The sequence below is a fragment of the Cololabis saira genome, chromosome 11, assembly GCF_033807715.1.
Source record: "Cololabis saira isolate AMF1-May2022 chromosome 11, fColSai1.1, whole genome shotgun sequence".
Taxonomy (NCBI): domain Eukaryota; kingdom Metazoa; phylum Chordata; class Actinopteri; order Beloniformes; family Belonidae; genus Cololabis; species Cololabis saira.
In genome coordinates, this window is record NC_084597.1 from 9,766,575 (window position 1) to 9,790,829 (window position 24,255).

General features: G+C 38.4%; 1 protein-coding gene across 1 annotated transcript in view; it reads right to left on the reverse strand.

Moving 5' to 3' along the window:
• Positions 1–1,258: 1,258 nt before the first annotated feature.
• csgalnact1a (chondroitin sulfate N-acetylgalactosaminyltransferase 1a) overlaps positions 1,259–24,255 on the reverse strand; it is a 62,502-nt gene continuing 39,505 nt past the window's right edge. The window contains exons 5-8 of the mRNA XM_061733675.1: positions 15,074–15,252; positions 7,384–7,478; positions 7,092–7,173; positions 1,259–2,158 (exon numbers count right to left, since the gene is read on the reverse strand). Of these exons, the coding sequence (XP_061589659.1) occupies positions 1,869–2,158; positions 7,092–7,173; positions 7,384–7,478; positions 15,074–15,252 (646 nt within the window). The 3' untranslated portion in view covers positions 1,259–1,868. The remainder of the gene's footprint in view (positions 2,159–7,091; positions 7,174–7,383; positions 7,479–15,073; positions 15,253–24,255) is intronic.

Genomic DNA, 24,255 nt, shown 5'->3' on the forward strand with positions numbered 1-24,255 from the left:
ATCATAATATTATGACTTTATTCTCGTAATTTTACGACTTTATTCTCGTAATATTATGACTTTATTCTCGTAATTTTACGACTTTATTCTCGTAATATTATGACTTTATTCTCGTAATTTTACGACTTTATTATCGTAATATTATGACTTTATTCTCGTAATTTTACGACTTTATTCTCGTAATATTATGACTTTATTCTCGTAATATTATGACTTTATTCTCGTAATTTTACGACTTTATTCTCATTACATTATGACTTTATTCTCGTAATTTCCTTTTTTTGTTTTTTTTTGTTTGGCCCTAATACTCCGTCTTAAGAAAGGAACAAACACCAATAAAATACTAAAAACTGGTGGTTAATAATTTACGGAAGAAATAAATATTTACAAGAACGTTTGAAGTCAAAAATTCACCAGCATGCTGTTCACCCCCGCGGCCACTAGGTGGCACTGTTCCCACACATATGAGACCCTTAGGGACTTGTTTTTAATCACGTAAGGCACAAGGTTCAAACTGGTTTGAAGTCTATAAAATTAAATTACCTGTTTTCATTTAGATAGGCCTATAAAGGACATCTGCTGAATAATGCCCACTGCATTTACGTAGATCCATACTTTGAACAGTTGTGTCATTTTTAATTAACTGTGATCGTCGTTCAAATGTAAAAAAGGCCTCTGTTTTTTCCTTAGAGGAATAGCTTGAGGAATATCTTGAGAGGAACATCTGTTAACTGTCTGGCTGAGAGTCAGATTGACACTATGATGTATGGATGGTAGTTATGAGACTACAATTTATAATTTAGCGTCGTGTAGCAACTAGGGCTGTTCCATTAATCGATTTTAAATCGTAATCGCGATTATGTAATTAGAACGATGTTAAAACGTGAAAATCGTAAAATCGATTTTTCACTTTTTTTTTTTTTTTTTTTTTTTTATCTTGTCTGCACACATATTAATGATTGATACCATATTAATGATTGATGGAAATACCTCTCAATACCTGTGACAAGTGCCCCATCGGAGAATGTAATGACTGACATTACACACCTCTACCTCCTTCATGTGTTGCATTATTATTTAGCATGCAAAGACCCAGTTTAGTTTAATTAGAAAATGTCTTGTTTTATTTAATTGGAAATATAACTTACTGTATGTTTTCAAGTGCTGATTTGCTGATTTTTTTTTTTCAGAGATAAAACTTTATATTTTATTATATTTTTTAAAACTTTTTTTCAACTTATTTTACAGAGTTTTGCACTTTATTCATTCATTTTTGGTTTAATAAGAGCAAAGTTTGCACTTAAAGCCCAATGGGGCAAATGTTCAATAAAAAAACAGCATATTTGAAATCATTTCTTTGCCTTTTGTCAATTCACAAAATAATCGTAATCGAAAATCGGATTTTGAGAGAAAAAAATCGAGATTTTATTTTTGGGCAAAATCGAACAGCCCTAGTAGCAACTATAGACGCAGGGAAATGGCTAAGATGACTCTTCCATAGAGACAAAATTAATCTATTTCTTCTTATTTTGGGGGCTCAATCTAAACCAAGAGTCATGTCTCTACTTTGTCTTCCGTATGGCTCAGATATTTGCCACACCAAGGCATTTTTTGAAACATTTTCTCTTGCATTTCAACATTTTACAGAGACGGGCTTCTCCTTCCTTTTCCCTTTGTTACGACTCTTTATCTTTACTGTAAAACACGAAACAGAGTCCTTTGAATCGTCCTCTCCGCAGGGAAAGTAAAGACAGGCATGTTTCACATTCATTTAAGGATGATGCAGTCCAGCTTGGCTGAACTCACTTGCGCTGTTTTCACCGGATGCAGGTCCTGACAGTCATTAACATTCAAACAGCCTCGAGTGCTCATGTCTTCTTGGGGCTTTGCTGTTGTTTCTGTTTGCGGAGGTGAGCTTCAATCTCGTGTCTGAAGAAGAGCATCCCCAGCTGGCCGTGCGAGGCCTCGTTCATGGCCTTGGACTGCATGCACATGCGGTACTGGTCTGGAGGGAGCTCGTCGGCGCAGTGCTTGGCGTGCCACAGGTGGAACAGGCCGCGTGACGGGGCGCGGACGACCAGCAGGTTGCTGTGGAGGTACTTCCTGTAGAGGTGGACGTCTTCGCCACCCCAGCCTTTGATATCGATGTCAAAGCCCCCTGGGAAAACAGAGCGATAAGATCAACTCATTTCTTACGTAACATTTAAACCCTCTTCATAAACAAACTCTTTTCAGAGCAGTTTGTATTCCCAGTGTTGTGTTTGTTTTCTCAAAGGATTCGTGATTACAGTTTGAAGTATGTGATCACAATCACTAGCGAGGTTGGCTTTTTCTTCTTGAGGGGGCGGCAAGGACATTTTGGACTGCTGCCGTTTTTTTTTATGTGGCAAGCCTAAACCTATATAGCTAGATCAGGGGTCGGCAACCCGCAGCTCTAGAGCCGCATGCGGCTCTTTAGCGCCGCCCTAGTGGCTCCTGGAGCTTTTTCAGAAATGTTTGACCTTTTTTTTCCTTTTTTTCTTATTTTTTTCTTTTTTTTTTAAACTTTTTTTTCTCTTTTTTTCTGTTGTTTTCCTTTTTTCTCTTTTTCATCTTTTTTTCTTTTCTTTTTTCTTCTTTTTTTCCTTTTTTCTTCTTTTTTTCTTCCCTTTTCCTTTCCTTTTTAATATTGACATTTCAAATTTTTTCTCAACATTTCGACTTTTTTCACGAAATTTCTACTATTTCCTCGACATTTTGACTTTTTTCTCGACATTTTGACTTTTTTCTCGAAATTGTACTTCAACATTAATCTCGACATTTCGACTTTTTTTCCCCGAAATTTCGACTTTTTTCTTGACATTTCGATTTTTTTCTCGACATTTCAACTTTTTTCTCGAAGTGCATAATGAAAAAAAAACTTCCCCCAGTTATAACTAATATAGAAACAAGCAGCATGTGTTGCCTTCATTCTAAAGCTTATACAAGACTTTTCATTTTTTGCGGCTCCAGACAGATTAGTTTTTTGTGTTTTTGGTCCAATACGGCTCTAAAACATTTTGGGTTGCCGACCCCTGAGCTAGATGATAGAAAAGCTCAGAGTTTGTGTCTCCCTTCAATTCTGTTACGATTATGCCCTTTCCATGTTTATATTCACATCATATTCAAACCAAAGTTCCAGGGCTACATGGACATAAAACAGAATTACGAGGACAGGGATCCATGTTTCATGTATGTGAACCTATTAGTTAAAAAAGGACAAGGAAGCTTTCATTTCAAACATGAAGCATGTTCATGCTGAAGTGTCGTCAAAGTGCGGTACAGTTTAATGTCCAGCAGGGGGCGCTCTGATAAAAAGCAGAGGACTCCTTTAAAACAGGTATCTTTAGGTGAATACCTTTAATACTTTCTTGATTTGCTTCAGTAAAATGTTCCAGATAAGTTTATGGTCTCTGATTTCTTGTCCTTTTCTATACAGCGTGATGTTTTGTAACGCTTGGTCCCACTTAGAGTAAAATATGCAGTAAAGCGGATTATGTTGTAGTATTGTGCAACTTTGTGATTGACATATCTTCACATATCTCCTGCTTGCTTATAATTTCCCTTTTTTTTAACTAAAGGTTAAAAAAAAAGAGTCTGCTGACGTATAGGTGACATCATGGTGGCTACACCCATTTATTTCCCATTTCTGTATGCTAAACTAAGCAAATCTAAGCTAAGATGCGGCTGGCTGCAGCTTAACAGTTATTTCACTGTTCATTAGCCCATTAACCCATGCAAATTTGCACCATATGTTTGCTTTTACCTTTAAGTAAGTAGCCAATATTAAAAAGAAACTCCCGCACACCTTTCTTCTCACCGTACTCGTGTTTATTAGGCCAACGTTTCGGTCATAGACCTTTTTCAAGGCATTCACCCATTCCAGGCATTTCAAGGATGCCTTGAAAAAGGTCTATGACCGAAACATTGGCCTAATAAACACGAGTACGGTGAGAAGAAGGTGTGCGGGAGTTTTCTTTTTAATATTGGCTGCAGCTTTCCTCCTCCGACGCACCTTTCTGCATATCCGGTGTGCTAAAAGTTTTCTACTTCGGACCTTTAAGTAAGTAAAATATATTTATATAGCACTTTTAACGGAGAACGCTCACAAAGTGATTCACATAACAATACAAAGGTAACAAATTAAAACCATAAAAACAGGTACACAAGGAAAATATAATCCATAAAAGCACAAAACTAAGACTTAAAGCCTGCCTGTACAGATACATTTAATATGTTTTTTTTTAATGTCCACAGTAGCTGAGTCCCTCAGATCCTGAAAAAGGAACCTGCTGGGGGACATGAGGTGCCTGATGCCCAGTGTTGGGGTAGTTACTCAAAAAAGTAATCCATTACATATTACTAGTTACTTTAAAAAAAGTAATCCCTTACACTACTTAGTTACTGGTTGCTGAAAGTAACTAGTTACATTACTAGTTACATTACTTTTGGATTACTCCGCAATATCACCTGAGCTGCACCATAACTCGATTGCCAATGAACAACATATACAGGACTGTCTCAGAAAATTAGAATATTGTGATTTTCTGTAATGCAATTACAGAAACCAAAATGTCATACATTCTGGATTCATTACAAATCAACTGAAATATTGCAAGCCTTTTATTATTTTAATATTGCTGATCATGGTTTACAGCTTAAGAAAACTCAAATATCCTATCTCAAAAAATTTGAATATTCTGGGAATCTTAATCTTAAACTGTAAGCCATAATCAGCAATATTAAAATAATAAAAGGACTTTATCACAATATTCTAATATTCTAATTTTCTGAGACAGTCCTGTAGTTGGAACCTTATTACTGCAGTGCCCAGATCAGCACCAGAAGTCCCGTAAAATTTAAAGGTTAAAGGCTGATTTATGGTTCTGCGTTACACAAACGTTAAAGTCGATTTAACGCGGAACCATAAATCAGCCTTAAGTCAGACAAGTGTTGCGCAACGCGTGAAGACGCATGAAAGGCAAGTTTGATTTTCTTTTCTGTTCTCCTGTTCTACATGTAGCTGAAAAGCTTAAAGTAACTAAGGTAACGTATTTTTTTTTTGTCTTAGAGTAACTATAACGGGATTACCCAAATTACAACTGTAACACGTTACATTACTGAGTTACTGGCGAATGTAATCACATACAGTAACGCGTTACACCCAACACTGCTGATGCCTGACCTTGAAGAGCTCTAAAAGTTAAAATCAAGATTTTAAAATGAATCCTAAAACTAACTGCAATGCCGAGACAGGAGTTACACAGCAGCTCCTCTCAGATTTAGTCGGCAGCCTGGCCACGGCGTTCTGCAGTAGCTGCAGGCGGTTGATGGCGACCTGACTGAGACACAAGATTAAGGCATTGCAACAGTCGAGCCGAGATAACGCATGTGTCATCTTTAAAGCTTGGAGGAATGCACATGTTGCGTGAACACTTTGAAGAGTCGACACACAACTATTATTATATATTTTCTCCCCCCCCATTATATCACCCAGTGCTCTACCTAAGCTACAGTCCTGTGCATTGCCATCCTCTCCCAACCCCGGGAGGGCCCTGCACTGAGCTCAGGTCTCCTCGTTAACCTGAGGAGTGAGCAGGCCGCATCTTTTCACCAGACAGGGTGGGGCTTCTCCGGCCGGACGTAGCGTGTGGAAGGATCACGCAAAGATCCTCTATACAGAAGATAGCGCATTACCGTTACTGCCAATGGTATGACATGGTATACACTTCCTGTCTCCTAAGTTCAATTCAATTACATTTTATTATCCCCCAGAGGGGAAATAAGTGGGCGTGGCCACCCCTCTCCCCACATCGTTTTGGAACATACAACACCAGATACAGTACAACTTTCTTCCAAAAAGACTTAAATAATAAAAATAACAGTATTATTAAGCAAAGAAGCAAGTTTTATTTTAGTTTTAAACTTCATTTTATCCGATGGGTAAACGACGAGAGCCAAATCTCGCGAGTGTGTGTTGCTCAGACAGAGACATGTCTCAAACAAAGTTCATTTTCTCCTAATCTGTTGGTCTGAAAATTGCCATTTTGGTGTCAGAATGTTCAGAAGGTTTGTGGCTTTTGAAAAATGGGTCCCATATTTACTTAGGTTACTATGGGGTGAAGGAATTGGTAATAATCTGTGCTCACGTTCACTTTTCCCATAGGACTCAATAGACTCTGGACCTACTTCCGGTCTCCTAAAGGGGCGGGGCAGTCACGTGACACAGATACAGGAAACCGGACCGTAGTGGGCTGTCTCGTTTATTGAACATCTCTGGATCACGTTATTCCGGCCAGATCATCCCCACCCCATCTGAAACCCTGGCTGGCCAGTGTTCAGCCCAGGACTGGTGAGTCCAGGGGTGTGCATGTTTTTGTGAGGCTAGCTCATATTAGGTACCCAAGGAAACATGGGGAGAACATGCAAACTCCGAACAGAAAGGCCCTTTACAACTCCACCCAGGGTGAGACGGCTGCACTACCAGCTGCGCCACCGTGCCCCCGATTTCTTAATCACTGATAAATATGAGGGCAAAGTCAGTCATTTACTGGAAAATAGAAAATAGAAAATATAAAAAGTTTTCACGTAGTTTTATAGAAACCTCTTTTAGGTCTTATAGTATAGAGTTTATGTGTGCAAACTTGTATATGCGTCCAACACAGTAAAATACTCTGAAATCTATCGCAGCCTTTAATTGATTTCCCTTTGGAGGGAAACAAAATTGATGTAAATCTATCAGCAGAGCCAATATTCCTCCCCCAGTTTACAGATGGAGAGGACATGGGGAGATGTTAATGTATGCTGCTGTTCCTCAGAGTCATTTCATGCTGAGTAACTTCATAAAATCTCCTCCCTGTTATGAAAAGTAATATAATACTGAGCTATTTAAGGTCTGATGTTTTTCATTTCCATTAAGCGGCAGCACCATCAGCATAACAGAAACCCCTTCCTTTTTTTTTACATCTTTATCAACCCTCAAGAGCAACTACTTATGAAATCCTGCTCTGCTAAAATGTGTCATACGACAAGAGAACATCTCAAATTGTGTGACTGATGTGCTGCAAATATACCAATGTTGATGAAGTCGGATCTGTACTGGCAAGTCATGCCAAAGCCGAAATCTCTCCAGAAGCCTGTGTCTTTTTTGATCACCTACGGAGAAAATAAGAGGGTACAAGGGAACTCACGGAGGGTAAAAGAATATAATTTTCAACATGCCAATGCTAGCAGCTGAAGAGGTGACGTACTGTCAAACCTCTCAGCAGTAAGTACGTAAATTATCACTGAGTGAGATATTTTCCACGTGCGGTCAGCACGGTGACAAAGGAAAACAACAGGATGAGTTTGAGTGCTGAGTGTTACCAGCTGTTGCTCCACAGGTGGGATGTGATCAGGACCGCCGTAGATCAGCGTGGGGTTGTACTGGCTGAATAACACGGGGTAGAACACCTTCTTTCCTGCAGAGACACGGCAGAGTTGGACAATTCAGTGGTGATTTGAGGGGAATGAGATTCCATTGATTTCATTGATATCATCAATAGTTTAGATATATCTAAAGCAGTTTGATTAATCGCAATAACAACGTGCTTATTTGGAATGACTACTTCTAAAATATCTATATCGAGGTTACAGTTGCTTTATATGCACTGACAGGAGTCATTACATGTGTACTTGTGCATTTTATTTATTTATTTTTTATTCTACCCACATTCCTACGACGGAGTATTAGGGCCAAACAAAAAAACAAAAAAAGGAAATTACGAGAATAAAGTCATAATGTAATGAGAATAAAGTCGTAAAATTACGAGAATAAAGTTATAATATTACGAGAATAAAGTCGTAAAATTACGAGAATAAAGTCATAATATTACGAGAATAAAGTCGTAAAATTACGAGAATAAAGTCGTAATATATTATAAATATATAAATATAACTTCACAAGATGCTCAATATTCCTCATTTTAACACAGGGAGAAGAAGCTCTTCCTGTTAGAGTTCTCATAAATTATATTCTCATAATATTACGACTTTATTCTATTACGACTTTATTCTCGCAACATTATGACTTTATTCTCGTAATTTTACGACTTTATTCTCGTAATTTTACGACTTTATTCTCATTATATTATGACTTTATTCTCGTAATTTCCAATTTTTTTTTGTCTTAGTTTGGCCCTAATACTCCGTCGTACATTCCTACCCTCTCCATAATTACCCTAGGAAAAAAAACAACAAAACAATTAAAAAAAAAAAAAAAAAAAAATACATTAAGGGAGAACAAAATTAAATAAATATTAAAAAAAAAAAAAAAAAAAAAAAAATATATATATATAATGGCCGCAACAGCAATATCAAACTATATATATATATATCCATACATACATACAAACATACATACATATAAGGCACAAGTTCGAAAATAAAGATACTCATTGGTCCCCTTTGGAAAAATTCTCCAGTTTTGAAAATAATGGAAACCAAAATTCTTGAAAAATATGACCAAGGTTGTATTTTTCCAAAGTTAATTTTTCCAATGGTAAAAAAACTGAAATTTGATCCAAAAAAAACTTGAAAGTTGGAGGGGAATCATCTTTCTAAAGTAAAAGTATGCATTTCTTAGCGAAGTATGCGATCATAATTAATATCCTGCTTTTTTTCCGGTCTAACTGAAGATCCGGTGTGTCATTTAATAAATACAAATTGGAGCTTAACTCATTAATTTCTAATACTGATTGTGTGAAGGAATGAATTGATTTCCAGAAACGTATTAAAAGATCACATTCCCAAAACATATGTACAAATGTTCCATCGATTCTTTTACATCTTGGACATTTTGAAGAGATATCCTTTGAAATTTTGTGCATCTTAATTGGAGTACTTGTGCATTTTTGACCAATTCAGCTTCCCTGATTGTCTATTCTTTTTATAGAAATTATTTCCCTATTTCAGGTTCACAGCAGAAGAGCGAGACTCCCAGGCCTCTCCATCTCCAGTAACTTCCTCGAGGTTCCTCCTCTGTGATCTTCAGTCACTCCCAGGACAGATGGGAGATATAATTCCTCCAGGAAGTCCTATTTGAGCAGCGGGACCTCTGCCCAGGTGGCAGACCTCTAAAGGTAAATAACCAGGTAGATACAGGGATTTTAACAAATACAGAGCTCTCAAAAAATTTCGGCTTTTAGGGGAAGCAAGGGTAAGAAAAGAAATCTGCTAGGTAATTAGGTTCACAGTGGAATTTACTTAAGAAATCACATTTGGTTCGGAGAAGCTTGATTTCTGCTCTTTCTGCTCTGAACGGAAATTGCTACAATCACCTCTGTTTGTGGTGAGAAATGTCACCATAGTAACCAAGGAAGCACGTCTGAGTGACGTAAGTGAAATAAACACAACTTGTTTACAAGTTTCAGGTCGTTGGGGAGAATCTTATCACTTATTTTCAGCAGACTGGATGTCTCTGCCATGTGATGCAGTTACAAAAACTGTCCACTGACACGTCCGTGCAATTATGAACCGTTATCAGACAAACGGGAATAATTGAGAGCTTTGTCTTATGGCTGAACTTTGCTTCAGCTCTCAGACACGGTAGAGCAAAAGCATCACTGCAGAGGAATGGCCACTCTATAGCTGTTCATTAAAGGTATTGTGACATGAAAAACACATTTTTCTTGATTTTTTGTGTTTTGTTGGGTGTCTTGACATCAATTACACCCAAAAAACAACGAACTTTTAACATTCAGTGTATTGTGTGCTTTCTGGGATTTTCCGCATAACTGTGCAAAAACGGCGCACCTGGTTTGGTGGCGGGCCGTGACGTCAGGGCCCGCTAAATCACCGCCCCCTCCACCCAGCTCCCTGCCTCCTCTCCTCTCCAGCGCACCATAAAGGCTGATTTATGGTTCCGCGTTACACCGACGCAGAACCTACGGCGTAGGGTTACGCGGCGACGCGCGCCATACGCCGTACGCTGAACCCTACGGCGTAGGCTCTGCGTCGATTTAACGCGGAACCATAAATCAGGCTTAACACGGAGCTGTTTAGAGCCTCTTCTGTTCTAATCACCGGAGGAAAACTGCTAAGAAGACCCGCGGCCACTGACTGGACTTAAAGGTGACCTATTATGGCATTTAATGTATATTTTAAACAGGCCTTGAATGTCTTAAAAACAATCTAAAGCTTGTTTTTTCTACATAAATCATAAATCCAGCCTGTGGGCCCTGTCACTAGTTTTACCGCTTCTAACCTCTTTTTCTGCGCCTCATTTTTAGGGAAGGGGGGGGTATGATAATGAGGCTCTGTGCTGATTGGCTCCCTGAATGACGTGTAGCAGGGGAGGAGAATAAACCTGCTCCGCCAGAGCAGCCCGAGCCTGTAAATTATCACAACACTGAATTTTCACAAATGGAAACTTTATTGTTAAAAAATAAAATATGAGTTGTATATAAATAACATTTATGCACTATTTAAGCCGAATCTACCCGGCGGATGCTGAACGCTGGCCCCGGAGCCACGCCGGGGCGCATCGCGGAGCCGCGGCGTGGCTCTGGGGCGCATCGCCCGTTACCGGGGATCGAACCGACAGATTTAGCTGAAAATCTCGGAGGGTGAAGCTGGTCCAGCCTGGGACAGACCCCCGAGGACCCAGCTCCCAAACCACCCGGGAACCTGGATGATTTAACCCGGGTCCGCTCCGCTGCGGCGCCGCGTCCGACTGGCTCAATGAAAGGACCGCTCCAGCCTGGGGAGAGAGCTGGTTGTGGGCGTGGTTTCAGCAGCGGAGGCTGAACCTCTGGAAATCTGCTCCCGTCGTGACGTCACGACGGGAGCAGATTCTAAACGGCTCAAAAAAAACCACGTGACACTGGGGGACTCTGTCCGGCGGAGGTCAGAGACCTTGCAGAAATTCATGGTATTTTGTCTCCCCTGTGCTGGCAGGGTGAAGGGAGACCACTTTATATATGTTAAAACAAGAAAAAACATGTTTTTCATAATAGGTCACCTTTAAGATAAGGGGACATTGCTGCTTGCATGCCTTTATTTTTATGATTGTTTGCTGTGGACTGTCTGCTTCGCCCTGCTGCTTTTCCGTGCATGCTTTGTCTGTCGCTCCCGGCTTAACTCTCCGACGCCGCTGTGAGCGTATTGCTCGCGGGGAGCTGCGGTCCCGGTCCTCTGGTCCCGGTTGGACTTCATCCCCGGGCTGTAGTCGCCCTGTCTGGGCGCGTGTGTGTGGAGCACACATGTTTTATAATACATCCATGGTGTGGAGACGCCGGCAGAAGTGTGTAGCGGTTGGTTGGAGGAGGTTGGGAGGAGGAGCGGAGCAATGATTGACAGGAAAGGGGAAAAGGGAAGCGTTTTTCACGGCGCAAAAAAACACTGTCATAAAAAGCCAGGAATGGAGTACTAGAGTGAAGTTTTTCTTGTTGCACTCTTTTAGACACATTTAAGGGATGTTGGCCAAGACTTTTAATAGTGTTAAAAGCATGTTAAAAATGATGTCACAATACCTTTAAGAAAACCCTGAGCTACATGAACAAGCCTCCGGCTGGGGTCAACTCTCTAGCTTAACCTGAAGAGTACATGCTGTCCCTGTTTTCAGGAAAGAATCATTCAGAATGTGGAGTCATCAAACTTTTATGGGATTTTTCCACAAGTACCTACTCGGGTCAGCTCGGCTCGACTCTACTCTGCTTTAAGGAACTAGAACGAGGCCCCTCCCACATTGAGCTGGTACTGAAATCTAAAGGAAACGACGGAGACCGAGGCGAGTCGAATCCAGTCGAAAACTGTATAATTAATTTAATTTCATTTAATTATTTATGTATTCATTCAAACAGATTAAAACAAAAACAAAAAAATAATCAGAATACATAAAATGTATATACCGAGAAAAAAAAAAACAAAAAAAAACATAAGCAAAACAAAGCAAATTAAAGAGATAAATCTATATGTAGATAAATATTTCCTGTTTGAAAGGGTGTAGGATGAAGTTTCAAAAGATTTTTCTAGTCCTGCCCCTTTCTAATGTTCTGTTTTTACAATTTCTTAATTTCACAGAACTTCTAAAAGAAAAGCATAAAAGAAAAGAAAAAGTGGCTCAGCTGAGCAAGGCACTTTGGTCACTGGCTGTCAGTTCATGTGTCCATTTCCGTTTTGTATCCATAAAGAGTATTGATTTTAAAGATTTGTTTAAACTTACTTAGTGATTTGCATGATTTCATTTCATCTTTGCAGTTGTTCCACAGATTAACTCCCTTCACTGATACACAATGTGTTTTGATGTTTGGTCGTACATACATACATACATACATACATACATACATACATACATACATACATACATACATACATACATACATACATACATACATACATACATACATACATACATACATACATACATACATACATACATACATACATACATACATACATACATACATACATACATACATACATATATATATATATATATATATGTATAATGGGAAAGGGGCATTAGCTGCATCACCTTAGGGCTCAAACCATTCAAGCATGTGGCTCCAGAAAGACGACGTCATCCAGAAAAGATAAAATGTCTGAATACCAGATAAGGAAAATGGTAAAGTCCAGAAATCTGCATTTGAATTATAACCAGTAAATTAATTATTCTCTTGAATGTAGTTTTAATTTCAATTGAGGTTTATTTATAGGTGCCAAATCACAACAATTGTCATGGAAAGGCATTTCAAGAAAGAATACAGTTCAACTCATTCCAAATGAGCCAAAAACAATACAAAGCCAATAAAAATAAAACAATAATCATTGCCTAGTTAAGGAAACCAACTAATTGCAACAAAACTTTTCTTCGATACAACCCCCGTCCTAAGCAAGCACCAAGTGAGTGTGGGAAGGAAAAACTCCCCCATTTCACTGAAGGTTATCTTTTATTTAGCACATCAAAGGAAATCTTAAAAATAAAGAGCTATGTCAGTCAGCATTCAAGATATCTGTAACAGGAAAACGAGACGCAACGAAAATGCTGGTTATGTGATGATAACGATAATATATAATGCAATATCGTAGACGGATAAAAACGAGACTAAAATGTAGATTACAAAAAAAAACTGCTAAAATGTGTCTTCATTTTTGTTGAACAAAACAAGACGAGACAAAATGTTATAACAAAGATCCTTAACATATATTTTTTAAAGTTGTTTCCATTGGTTTAGTCTTTAAACCAGTTTAGTCCTTATATCTTTGTATACACTTTCCTACATAGACAGACATAGAAAAGAAAACCGAATGTGTCTTCAAAAAAGAAAAAGATGGGGAGAAACGCGGTAAAATAAATATGTTGTAAACTCAAATTAGAGTCTTCTGTATCTGGAATGAATGTATTCTTGAGTCTATAAGGTAACAATAATCTAATAATAAGATAACCTTGTTTGAATTGTATGGGTTTGGCTAAATACAATCTTTGACTAAAACTAGACTAAAATGGTCCTGGACAATTCTGACTAAAATAAGACTTAAATGCTCAGACTTTTAGTCGACTGAAACTCAATAAAAACTAAAATGATAGCTTGACCCAAAGACTAGACTAAAACTGAAAACTGAAACAGGCTGACAGAAACAACACTAGTAACAGATTCTGACTAGTTGATGTGATTAAAGGCATGGTAAGCAATTTCGGGCTGAGGCCTGATTCTGTTGATATTTGAAACAAAGCACCACAAAACACAGAGACACACACACTCCACTTCATGTCTGTCATGTGTTTGTTTTGGTTTTGGGGGGCAGGCTGTAGACAGTTATGTATGAAGACATTTTTTTATTTATTTATTTTCAACAGTGTTCTCGTAGTGACAACAAGATTTCTGCTTACCCTACCTTTAAACTAAGGCCCCGTTTACACGGAGCAAAAACTGTGGCGTTTTCATGCGTTTTGGCCGTTCGTTTACACGAAAACGAAGCTCAAAGTCACCAAAAACGATAATTTCTGAAAACTCCGGCCAAAGTGGAGATTTTCGAAAACTCTGTTTTCACGTTTGCGTCTAAACGGAGGAAAACGGAGATTTGGGCTTCAGAACGTCACATTATGCAACAGAAACGTCACCAGCATCATTTGTGCGACCTGTGTTTACAATTTGTTTGGCCACCGTTAGGGCTGTGCGATTAATCGATTTTAAATCTAAATCGGATTTATTAATCACAATCGATTTTCATTTTTTGCAGCTTTGCATTACAGACGGAGCTCGTCTAGTCATCTTTGTTTGGTCAAGAAAATTGTAAATGTTGTCACTTTACTAAACTCAAGGAGGATTTACAGTATCTTTCAATTGCACTTCATTCCCAATAGGGGAATTTGTTTGCTATTTTTCTTTAAAAATAAAGATCAAATATTTGAAACAATTTATTCCATTGTATTTTGTAGTTTTACCAAAAAAATCGAAATCAAAATCGAAAATCGTGTTTTCAGAGAAAAAAAATCTGGATTTTATTTTTGTCCAAGATCGCCCAGCCCTAGCCACCGTCAATATTTTCTTGTATTTTACCTGTTTTATATTCTAAAGTCACACCTAAAAGTAACTCCACTTCTCTGTCACTCCAAACGAAAGACTCTCGTTCCGTCTTGGAAGTAACTTGGCAGTCCAGGCTGATTTATGGTTCCGCGTTACACCAACGCAGAGCCTACGGCGTAGTGTACGCGGCGACGCCCACCGTACGTAGGCTACGCCGTCGATTTAACGCGGAACCATATTATTCAGGCTTCACACGTGTCATTTGTTGAGGTTTTTTTCCAGGATTCCGATTGGCTAGCATGACTTTACGCTTCTCGTTACACTGCCCCCTGCAGGTTTGGATGCTCATAGCACCTTAACAGCGTATTTATCCGGGTTCGTGTAAACGAGGATATTTTTCAAAACGTAGAGGGGGAAATATCCGTTTTTGTAAATACTCGGCTATGTGTAAACGTGGCCTAAGGTTCAGCTATGAATCCATCCCACACATCTTGGCAGTAAAGCACTAGGTTGAAGGGGGGTGTAATGGTGTCTGTGCAGCGTCTCACCAGCCTGTGTGTTGAGTCGGCAGGTGTTCAGGAAGTCGGCCGTGAAGTAGATGTCAACGTCGCAGAAAAAAAGCAGCACGTTGCCTCCCTTCCAAGCCCGGGCCCCGACGTCCAGACCCCGTCCTCGAGAAAACTCCTCATCTATCTGCAGCAAGGTGTAGTTCTTAAAATTCAGCTCCCTTAAGGTACACAGAAACCATGAAAGGGATTAGAGGTGTATGAAATGCATCTTATGTAATACACAACCCTTCTTGGTTGAACTAGGAGAGAATACAAAACTGTTGAAGCAAGACTCATGTGGGATTTTGAGGAGATTTTCTCAGCCTTGAGAAAAGACTGTTTCAAACTTTAATGAGCTGTGTACATCACTCTTGCATTTACTCTATGTATTGCCTTTAAGACACTTTCATTTCCTTCACTGAACTTTGTAGTTATTCTTTGAATGTGACTGTATTCATATTAGAAAAGTCCCAACACTGTTTTATCCTTTTAAATACCCGTTTTGATGCGTAGGTTTTGAGTATGGGTATTCAGTACTGACCCAGTACTGGTCCTTTTTTTATTTTTTACTGATTATATTTTCTAATATCCTTGATTAACTGTCAGATAATTATTGCCACGGTATCATTTAGACTTCTCAATTCAATTCAATTCAATTTTATTTATATTTGTTTATTTGTTTATTTATTTATAGGATCCCCATTAGCTGATGTCACAACATCAGCTATTCTTCCTGGGGTCCCCAATGCAATTTTAAAAGAACATAGTCCATACCAGGGGTCAGCAACCCAAAATGTTGAAAGAGCCATATTGGACCAAAAACACAAAAAACAAATGTGTCTGGAGCCGCAAAAAATGAAAAGTCTTGTATAAGCCTTAGAATGAAGGCAACACATGCTGCATATTTCTATACTAGTTATGACTGGGGGAAGATTTTTTTTTCATTATGCACTTCGAGAAAAAAGTCAAAATTTTGAGAAAAAGTCGAAATGTCAAGATTCATATTGAAGTACCTTCTTGAGAAAAAAGTCGAAATGTTGAGAAAAAAGTTGAAATGTTGAGAAAAAAGTTGAAATGTAAGATTAAAAGGGAAAGGAAAAAGGAAGAAAAAAAGAGAAAAAAAGGAAAAAAAGAAGAAAAAAGGAAAAAGAAGATAAAAAAGAAAAAAAGAAAAAGAAAAAAAGGAAAAGAAAAAAAAGAGAAAAAAGGAAAAAAAGAGAAAAAAAGGAAAAGAGAAAAAGAGAAGAAAAAAAGAAGAAAAAAAAAAAGGTGAAACATTTTTGAAAAATCTCCAGGGAGCCACTAGGGCGGCGCTAAAGAGCCGCATGCGGCTCTAGAGCCGCGGGTTGCCGACCCTTGGTCCATACATACACACATTTATCGCTGTTACGGATCACCGTAACACCGAGTCATAATATACACTAACAGCAAACTTTCTGTCTAAAATACATTAGTGGTACAAAAAAAAGGAATCATACAGTCATTCCAATACCACGAAGTATAACCAACGAATCAATTCCTGTAATAAATTATAGCATGTGATATATTTGTTATTCATTCAATTGTACGTAAAAAGTCTTTTGCTACCTTTTTAAAACTGTATTTTGATGTAATATTTTTGATGTTATTAGGTAATGTTTTCCATCCTGTGATAGCTCTGTAAGTGTGTTTTAAAAAGTTTGTTCTTGGCTTAGGTGCCAGTAAATGATCATAACATGATTGTCTGGTTGGATATTTATTGACGTTTCTAGTGAACACTATCTGATCTGCGAAATATTGTGGTTTTTTACTATTAATTAAATTCCTCATGAAAGTAAGGAGACTTAATTTTAATCTGTCTACAACCAACAGCCATGATAAATGCTGATGCATTTTTAAGATATTTGCATGCAGTGAACAATTTAAAGCAATCCTAGCTGCTTTGTTCTGTGCAATTTGAAGGGGCTGCAGGCCAGCACGCAGCTCCCTTCTCTGGAACGGCAGGCCTTGATTCGACTATGCCACGGCTCCAAATGTTTGACCAAGTGGCAAAATGACAACGATTTAAACGATTAGTAAAGTCTGGATGTCCAGGACAACACTTTTTTTTTTATTGCTGCATCATTCTGGCTTCGTTTCATCTTTCTTTAGTCTGATGAATCCTGAAGTGCTTGATGAGGTTGCAAACCACAGTCTTGCATAATGATCATTCCAGTGTTAAATAACACCATACCACCAACATAATGGTGAAGCTACACGGATAGTTATTTTGGAGGCTCATATCAGAATTGGAACAACACTCATTTATGTGCACCAGCAAATTATGATCTAATGCAGCGGTTCCCAACCTTTTTTCCTTGGAGCCCCCCCTACTTGTGTCTAAAACCAGCGCGCCCCCCCCCCCCCCCCCCCCCCCCCAAAAGAGTAAAGTGATTCGTTACAAACCTTTAATTGAAAAAAATTAACATTAATTATGTTTTTTTTGATACATTTCTCTTTGGTTTATCCTGTATACAATATCAGTCTGTCTACCTCACACACATTCTACCTGCTTTTTTTTTCTTTCGCACTACTTTTATTTCCATCGCAATGTATATACTGTCCGTTAATTATATATATATTTTTTTTTACTTTTTTACCCCCTTCCCTGCATGTGTGTGTTAAGTTACTGCTGCTTACATGTGAGTTTCCCCATTGAGGGAGAAATAAAAGATTATCTTATCTTATCTTTTATACATATGACTTTGTTTTTTTTCACTTAAAGGAGCTTGAGGCTCCTTTTAAGAAATGAGACTCTCTAGCGCCACCCTTCACCACGACGGCCGTTGGGGGTACTGCAGCCAACAGTGAAGCCGGCACGGGAGAACGGGGAGAACGTGCATGCAGCGTCATGTGACGTCACATCCGCAGCCCAGCGCGGGAAAATCGGGACCGAATTGCAGCACATTTTGCAGCACACAGCCTGTTTAAGGCAATGGAGAGATACACTAGAGGAATCATTCTTTTAGGTTTGGAACGCTTCATCTGACATTATTACTGGAAAACTTAAAATGTATACAGATTTTTTTCATAAATCTTGCCACAATCCGGCCTCAAGCTCCTTTAATTTTGTGTCACCAATGTTTAAAATCTGCACAAAAAATAATTGCAAGGACATAAAAATATTTCTGAAAAATGTCTCTCAATATGAGAACGCACATTTGTAACATTTTTCCTTTAACAACCTGTCGGAGTAGTAGTATGATTAAATGTTGAATAATTATATAATACGTTTTTAAGTTTTTATCCTGCTAAATAACTTAGTATTTTAAAATGACCAAAATATATGGGGTTATACAGATTTGGATTACTGTATTCCATTAGTTGTGTTATTATGATTTTTTATTTATTTAACATGCGCAAATATAATTTGTAAAACTGCATATCCTCAAAGCAGACAAAGTTTCGCGCCCCCCCAGAAATCTCTGGCGCCCCCCCCAGGGGGGGCCCGGACCCCGGGTTGGGAGACACTGATCTAATGTAAACCCAGAATGTACTTTTACAAAGTCTTGCACCAAAATTTAGCATAAAGTACTTTATTATCTTAAATCTCCTGTTTTCTGCTTTTTATGTCTTTGGTATTTTTAATGATTGCAACATAAAGACTGTGTGAATTGTCACCAAAACATTAACATTTGTATAAAACTCCTGCTCTAACTCTGATTATTGTCCAAATTGAAGAGGAACCACAAATGAAAAAGTCTGGAAAACAAAGCTTCCTGTGTCGCCGGCTTCTCAAGGCTGTGGCACCAGTAAAGAGAAACAGCTGGTTTCAGACGTACACAGCTGTGACTTTTTCATTAACCCATAAAATTTCACACTGTTAGTGACTAATCCTCTTTACCCACGCTTGCGTCTACACAGACACATACGAGCTTACGAGCACAATGACCTCAGTCGGGTACTGAGGGGAAAACATGGCTCGCATGCCTAAGTTTGCTGCAGAACAAACAGGATGAAACTTCCTGCCTGTTCGTGTGATTCGGCGTAACAGAACACATGTAAATAAGCAAACAGAGTGCAGGTAGGCAGGGGCTGGCACGCACGGCTTTGTTGAAGGAAACCAGCACGTTTACATAGGACGTCTTGTCTCGGGCAGGTTGAATCACGTCCTCTTCAACGCCACATCTTTACTATGTTCTGTGGTTTAATAGCACCTTTAAAACCAGAATATTACTTCAAGTGTGCGAACATCCCTTTTGTCATCTCCCATAATGCAACGTTTTGATCCTCAGCAGCTCTAAATCCCAAACAAGTATAAACTTGATGCCATTTACCAATAAAAACAACATAAAAACCTGTCCATATCTGCTTAAACGCTGTCAGTGATAATAAACTGATATGTCAGAGTCCGTGCATGTCTACAGTTCATGACTCCAAACAGAGTCGGCCTGTTTCGGTGCCTACGAGAGTCCCAGAAGACTCGAGCACTGACATTAAACTGTCCACAGATGGCAAAGACAGAACAATGGCTCTGTTTGTCTCACAGAACTTTAAAGCCACAACAGCTACATTGACGATTCAGTCTCCACTTTAATGGAGCATGAGGCTCATTTGTCAGAGATGAACAGAAAGCTGGAAACCGTTAAGTTAAATATAAGCTAAATTACTCCACAATGCTTCAATTGAGATTTTAGAGAGTTTTGTTGAGGCAGAAACACTGTGTACACCTTCTGTTTTCTGGTTTCCATTATACTTGGGGTGGTTAGCTCGACAGGGCGACTGGGTACCCCACGTAAAGGAGGCTGAACGTCCTCGTCACAGCATCCCTGGTTTCAATCACCGTAACCAGTACTGGAGTTGAGGGGGGATGGCAATAAAAACGGTAAAAATCATCCCCCCTGTAAAACCTTCATCCCCCCTTTCCATCCCTTATGTCATTTCATCAATTAATGTGTTTTTACTGCTATTTCAACATTTAGAGTCATCACCAGAAAAATAACACCAGAAAAATGTGACAATTTTCACCTGTTTCAGGTAAATTTTCACTTGAAATAAGTAGGAAAATCTGCCAGTGGGACAAGATTTATCTTCTTATTACAAGCAAAAAAATCTTGTTCCACTGGCAGATTTTTCTACTTATTTCAAGTGAAAATCTACTTGAAACAGGTGAAAATTGTTGTTTTTTCCAGTGACGAGTCTTGTTTTAAGTGTAATGAGATTTTTTTTACTAAAATGAGACATTTTAACTAGAAATAAGACAAATATTCTTGTTAAGATTTTGGGTTTTTGCAGTGATCCATTTTACTTATCCTGTGAAGGACAGAGTCATATTGATAAGTTCAGAAAACTGTTTTTTATTGTTGTGTTTTGATGTATTTGATGTAAGCCCAGTGGATATTTAAAGCTTACAGAAGGCTGCATTTAACTGCTGCTATGTCATTCCTGCAGTATTTCTGCAGGTGTTTTGGTCACTGCTATTATTTGTAATATATTATATTATTTGTAATCAGCACAAATTATCTGTACCCATATGATAAAATCCACCATCCCCCCTGATTTTATTTTAACAACTCGAGTACTGACCGTAACAATGGCTAACATCTGTCACCATGGGAACCAAGTTGAAGTGCTCACACACGAAGTGTTGCTTTTAGGGTTAGAAATAGTTAATGCGCGTTGGGAAATCAGTTATAGCGATGAAGGGAATGTAATCTGTGCACGGAGAGTCCTCCTGGGTATATATGTCTCTGCTTGTTTGCATTCAAATCATTTCTTCAGAAGTCACGCATGTCTCCTACCGTTACAGTCAGATAGTCAATTTAAATGTGCAAAATCCTTTATTTCCAAATTTGCTTTACATCCTGTTCTAGTTTTCCCTCCTTCCTGCCAAGAGACATCAGCTCCCTTTTTATGGCCTAAAATAGGCAATTTGTCTACAGTAGGCGTGATGGATTGTACCTCGGAGCGGCTCAAATTGTTGTTACTGTGTCAGAGCGAGAAGCCTGTGAAACGCTGTCCTGTTGTGTCTCCGCAGTAGGTCTGATCCTGTTGGTTCTGCTCAGTCAGGACAGGGAGGGGAAGACTCGATGCAAACATGCTGCTCCAAATCTCGCTGCTGCATTCAAGATTCTATACTTACGGCTATTTTTAAACCGTGACACAGCATTGCTTTCTAAATGCTGATGTCAGATGGGATGAATTGCCTGATTTTGTACGGACATTAAGGGTCCCCAGAGACCGAACCCTTCATGACCCTAATGGGGGTTTATGGACTACCACTTCAGTTCGAGAGTGGATAACCAGCCACAGCTCCCAAACCTGACCCAAGACAGGTCTCCAAAGACAAAATGTCATGCTTTTCCTGATTTTTAAAGATTAAAAGTTGTCTTTTAAAGGAGCTTGAGGCTCCTTTTAAGAAATGAGACTCTCTAGCGCCACCCTTCACCACGACGGCCGTTGGGGGTACTGCAGCCAACAGTGAAGCCGGCACGGGAGAACGGGGAGAACGCGCATGCAGCGTCATTTGACGTCACATCCGCAGCCCAGCGCGGGAAATTCGGGACCGAATTGCAGCACATTTTGCAGCACACAGCCTGTTCAAGGCAAAGGAGAGATACACTAGAGGAAACATTCTTTTGGGTTTGGAACGCTTCATCTGACATTATTACTAGAAAACTTAAAATGTATACGGATTTTTTTCATAAATCTTGCCACAATCCGGCCTCAAGCTCCTTTAACTGGCACATACCTAGTTTTTAGGATGTTTAGCTGTAATTTGAAGAGGTGCATGATTAAATAAGCAATGCATACAAGTTTTGAAAGGACAGACATAGGGCTGGGCGATATGGACCAAAAGTCATATGTCGATATTTTCTAGCTGAATGGCGATACTCGATATATATCGATATTTTTTCTGTGCCATAATTGGGGTTTCCCCCAAAGCATTATAGCATAGCATCTCTGTTAGCTTCATTTTTTTCTGAGGCAAACCCTTTTTATTTATTTTTACTTTTTATTTATAAAACAGTCAGTTTTAATACAAAGCCTCGTGCCAAATGTCACACAGGTTCCTTTATTAACAGAGGTCTGCACAATATCAAAATGTATAAAACAAATGAAATAAAAATAAACTGCCTGAATATATAGAATAAAAATGCTTCTTGAATAAAATAAAATAAATATCCCTTTCCTGCATAACAATTAAATTAAAATACACTGTGCAATTAATACAATGTAGACAGTAACAGGCAGACTTTTCCACTGAGGTTGACAGTTAAGTTAACACAATATATGTGCAAATCTCAAATAAAACATTCAAGTCAATTTGTCACAAAATAGGCTATATCAAAATCATAAAAAAAAAAAAATTAATAATTGATATAAACGATATTGTCTCGTACCATATCGCGTTTGAAAATATATCGATATATATTAAAATCTCGATATATCGCCCAGCCCTAGACAGACATACTCTTAGCTTCCAGGGACTTTTTTTGTTCCTCTCCAAACAACTTTCTGCTTATGCAAGCATGGATTGCATCTGCAGATTGGTCTTGCAAGCCCCAAGCACAGATCAATCAAAGCCATGCATCTCTTCCTCCATCCCCGTGGCGGGTGACTGTTAGTAACATGCCTGATTGGTTTAGGAAGGTAACCAATAACTCAGAGTGAGCGCAGAACAGCATTAGGGGGATGACAAACAGGCTGCTCAAGATTTAGGCTGCGTGATTCATTTTTTGAGGCTGCAATTAAAGTGAAACAACTCTACTGTGGTGCTTGATCAATATGATTAGGGATCAAAACAGCATAATAATGGTAAATGTAATTAAACATGTCTAAAAACTCTTTGTGCAGTTTAAATAGGTAAACTGGATTAAAATATGTGAGAATTAGCAATAGACCAAAAACCTTATTTTTTCTTGTATTAATCTCTTAAAATATAAACTTCAGTTCCTGTTAAAATATGATTCTGCAGAGACTTACTCACTTTAAGAGCTTTCCCCCTCCCCCTCTTGGTATTAATCTTAGTAATAATTTTTATTGATTTAAAAACATTCTCATGAGCCTTTTGTGCTAATTAGCTTAGTTGACCACAGGTAATATTGCAAGTGCCTAACGTTTTACGAGCGGTAAGACAAATTTATTACAAACAAAATGCACATTAGTGGTGATCACTCCCTGCTTGAACCTTCAGGCTAAAAAGGTCAACAGATTACTGATATTGCACAAGTTTGGGAGGCGGAGTGGAACAGAAGCACTAAATAAAAAAAACACACATAAATGGTTTGCATAAGATCTGCAAAGGCAGATGCTCTCTTCAGATCTCAATACAGACCAGAGGTGTCAAGTAACGAAGTACAAATACTTTGTTACCTTACTTAAGTAGAAATTTTGGTTATCTATACTTCACTGGAGTAATTATTTTTCAGACGACTTTTTACTTTTACTCCTTACATTTTCACGCAATTATCTGTACTTTTTACTCCTTACATTTTAAAAACAGCCTTGTTACTCTATTTCATTTCAGCCTTTAAAAAAAAACTATCCAGTCAAATTTCTCCATCCGGATAGAGTGAATTTGGTTGTGGTTGTTTCAGATTTTCTTGTCCAGTTTTGTTCTTACATCCGTTCCCTCAGATTCCTGCAACTAAACTTGGATGTACATTCCAATAAAGGTTAGGATAAATGATAACATGCCTCTGAAGTTTGACTTTTTGCACCATTACAATACTTATAGGCAACTAGTCATCATATCTCCTGCTCTCTGAAACACATGTTAATGCTCAATAGTACACATATATGGTTCTTTAATTTATTTGCATTATACTAAGTTGCATTCATTTTCAATGGTTTTTGTCCTTAATGGCTTTTTTCCCCCTTACATTACTTTTACTTTTATACTTTAAGTAGTTTTATACCAGTACTTTTATACTTTTACTTGAGTAAAAAACTCGAGTTGATACTTCAACTTCTACAGGAGTATTTTTAAACTCTAGTATCTTCTACCTGAGTAATGAATGTGAATACTTTTGACACCTCTGATACAGACTCAAAACACATAACTTGGATGTCACTTCATCATCTTATAATCCTTGCTGAGTCTCTTCTTCTTCCTCAAAGTTCCCACTGTCACAGACTGTTCACAGAACTGACTGAAATGCTTCAATTTATGAAAGTCAAGTTGCTAAACGAGAATTCAAACAGAAACATCGAGGCTGAAG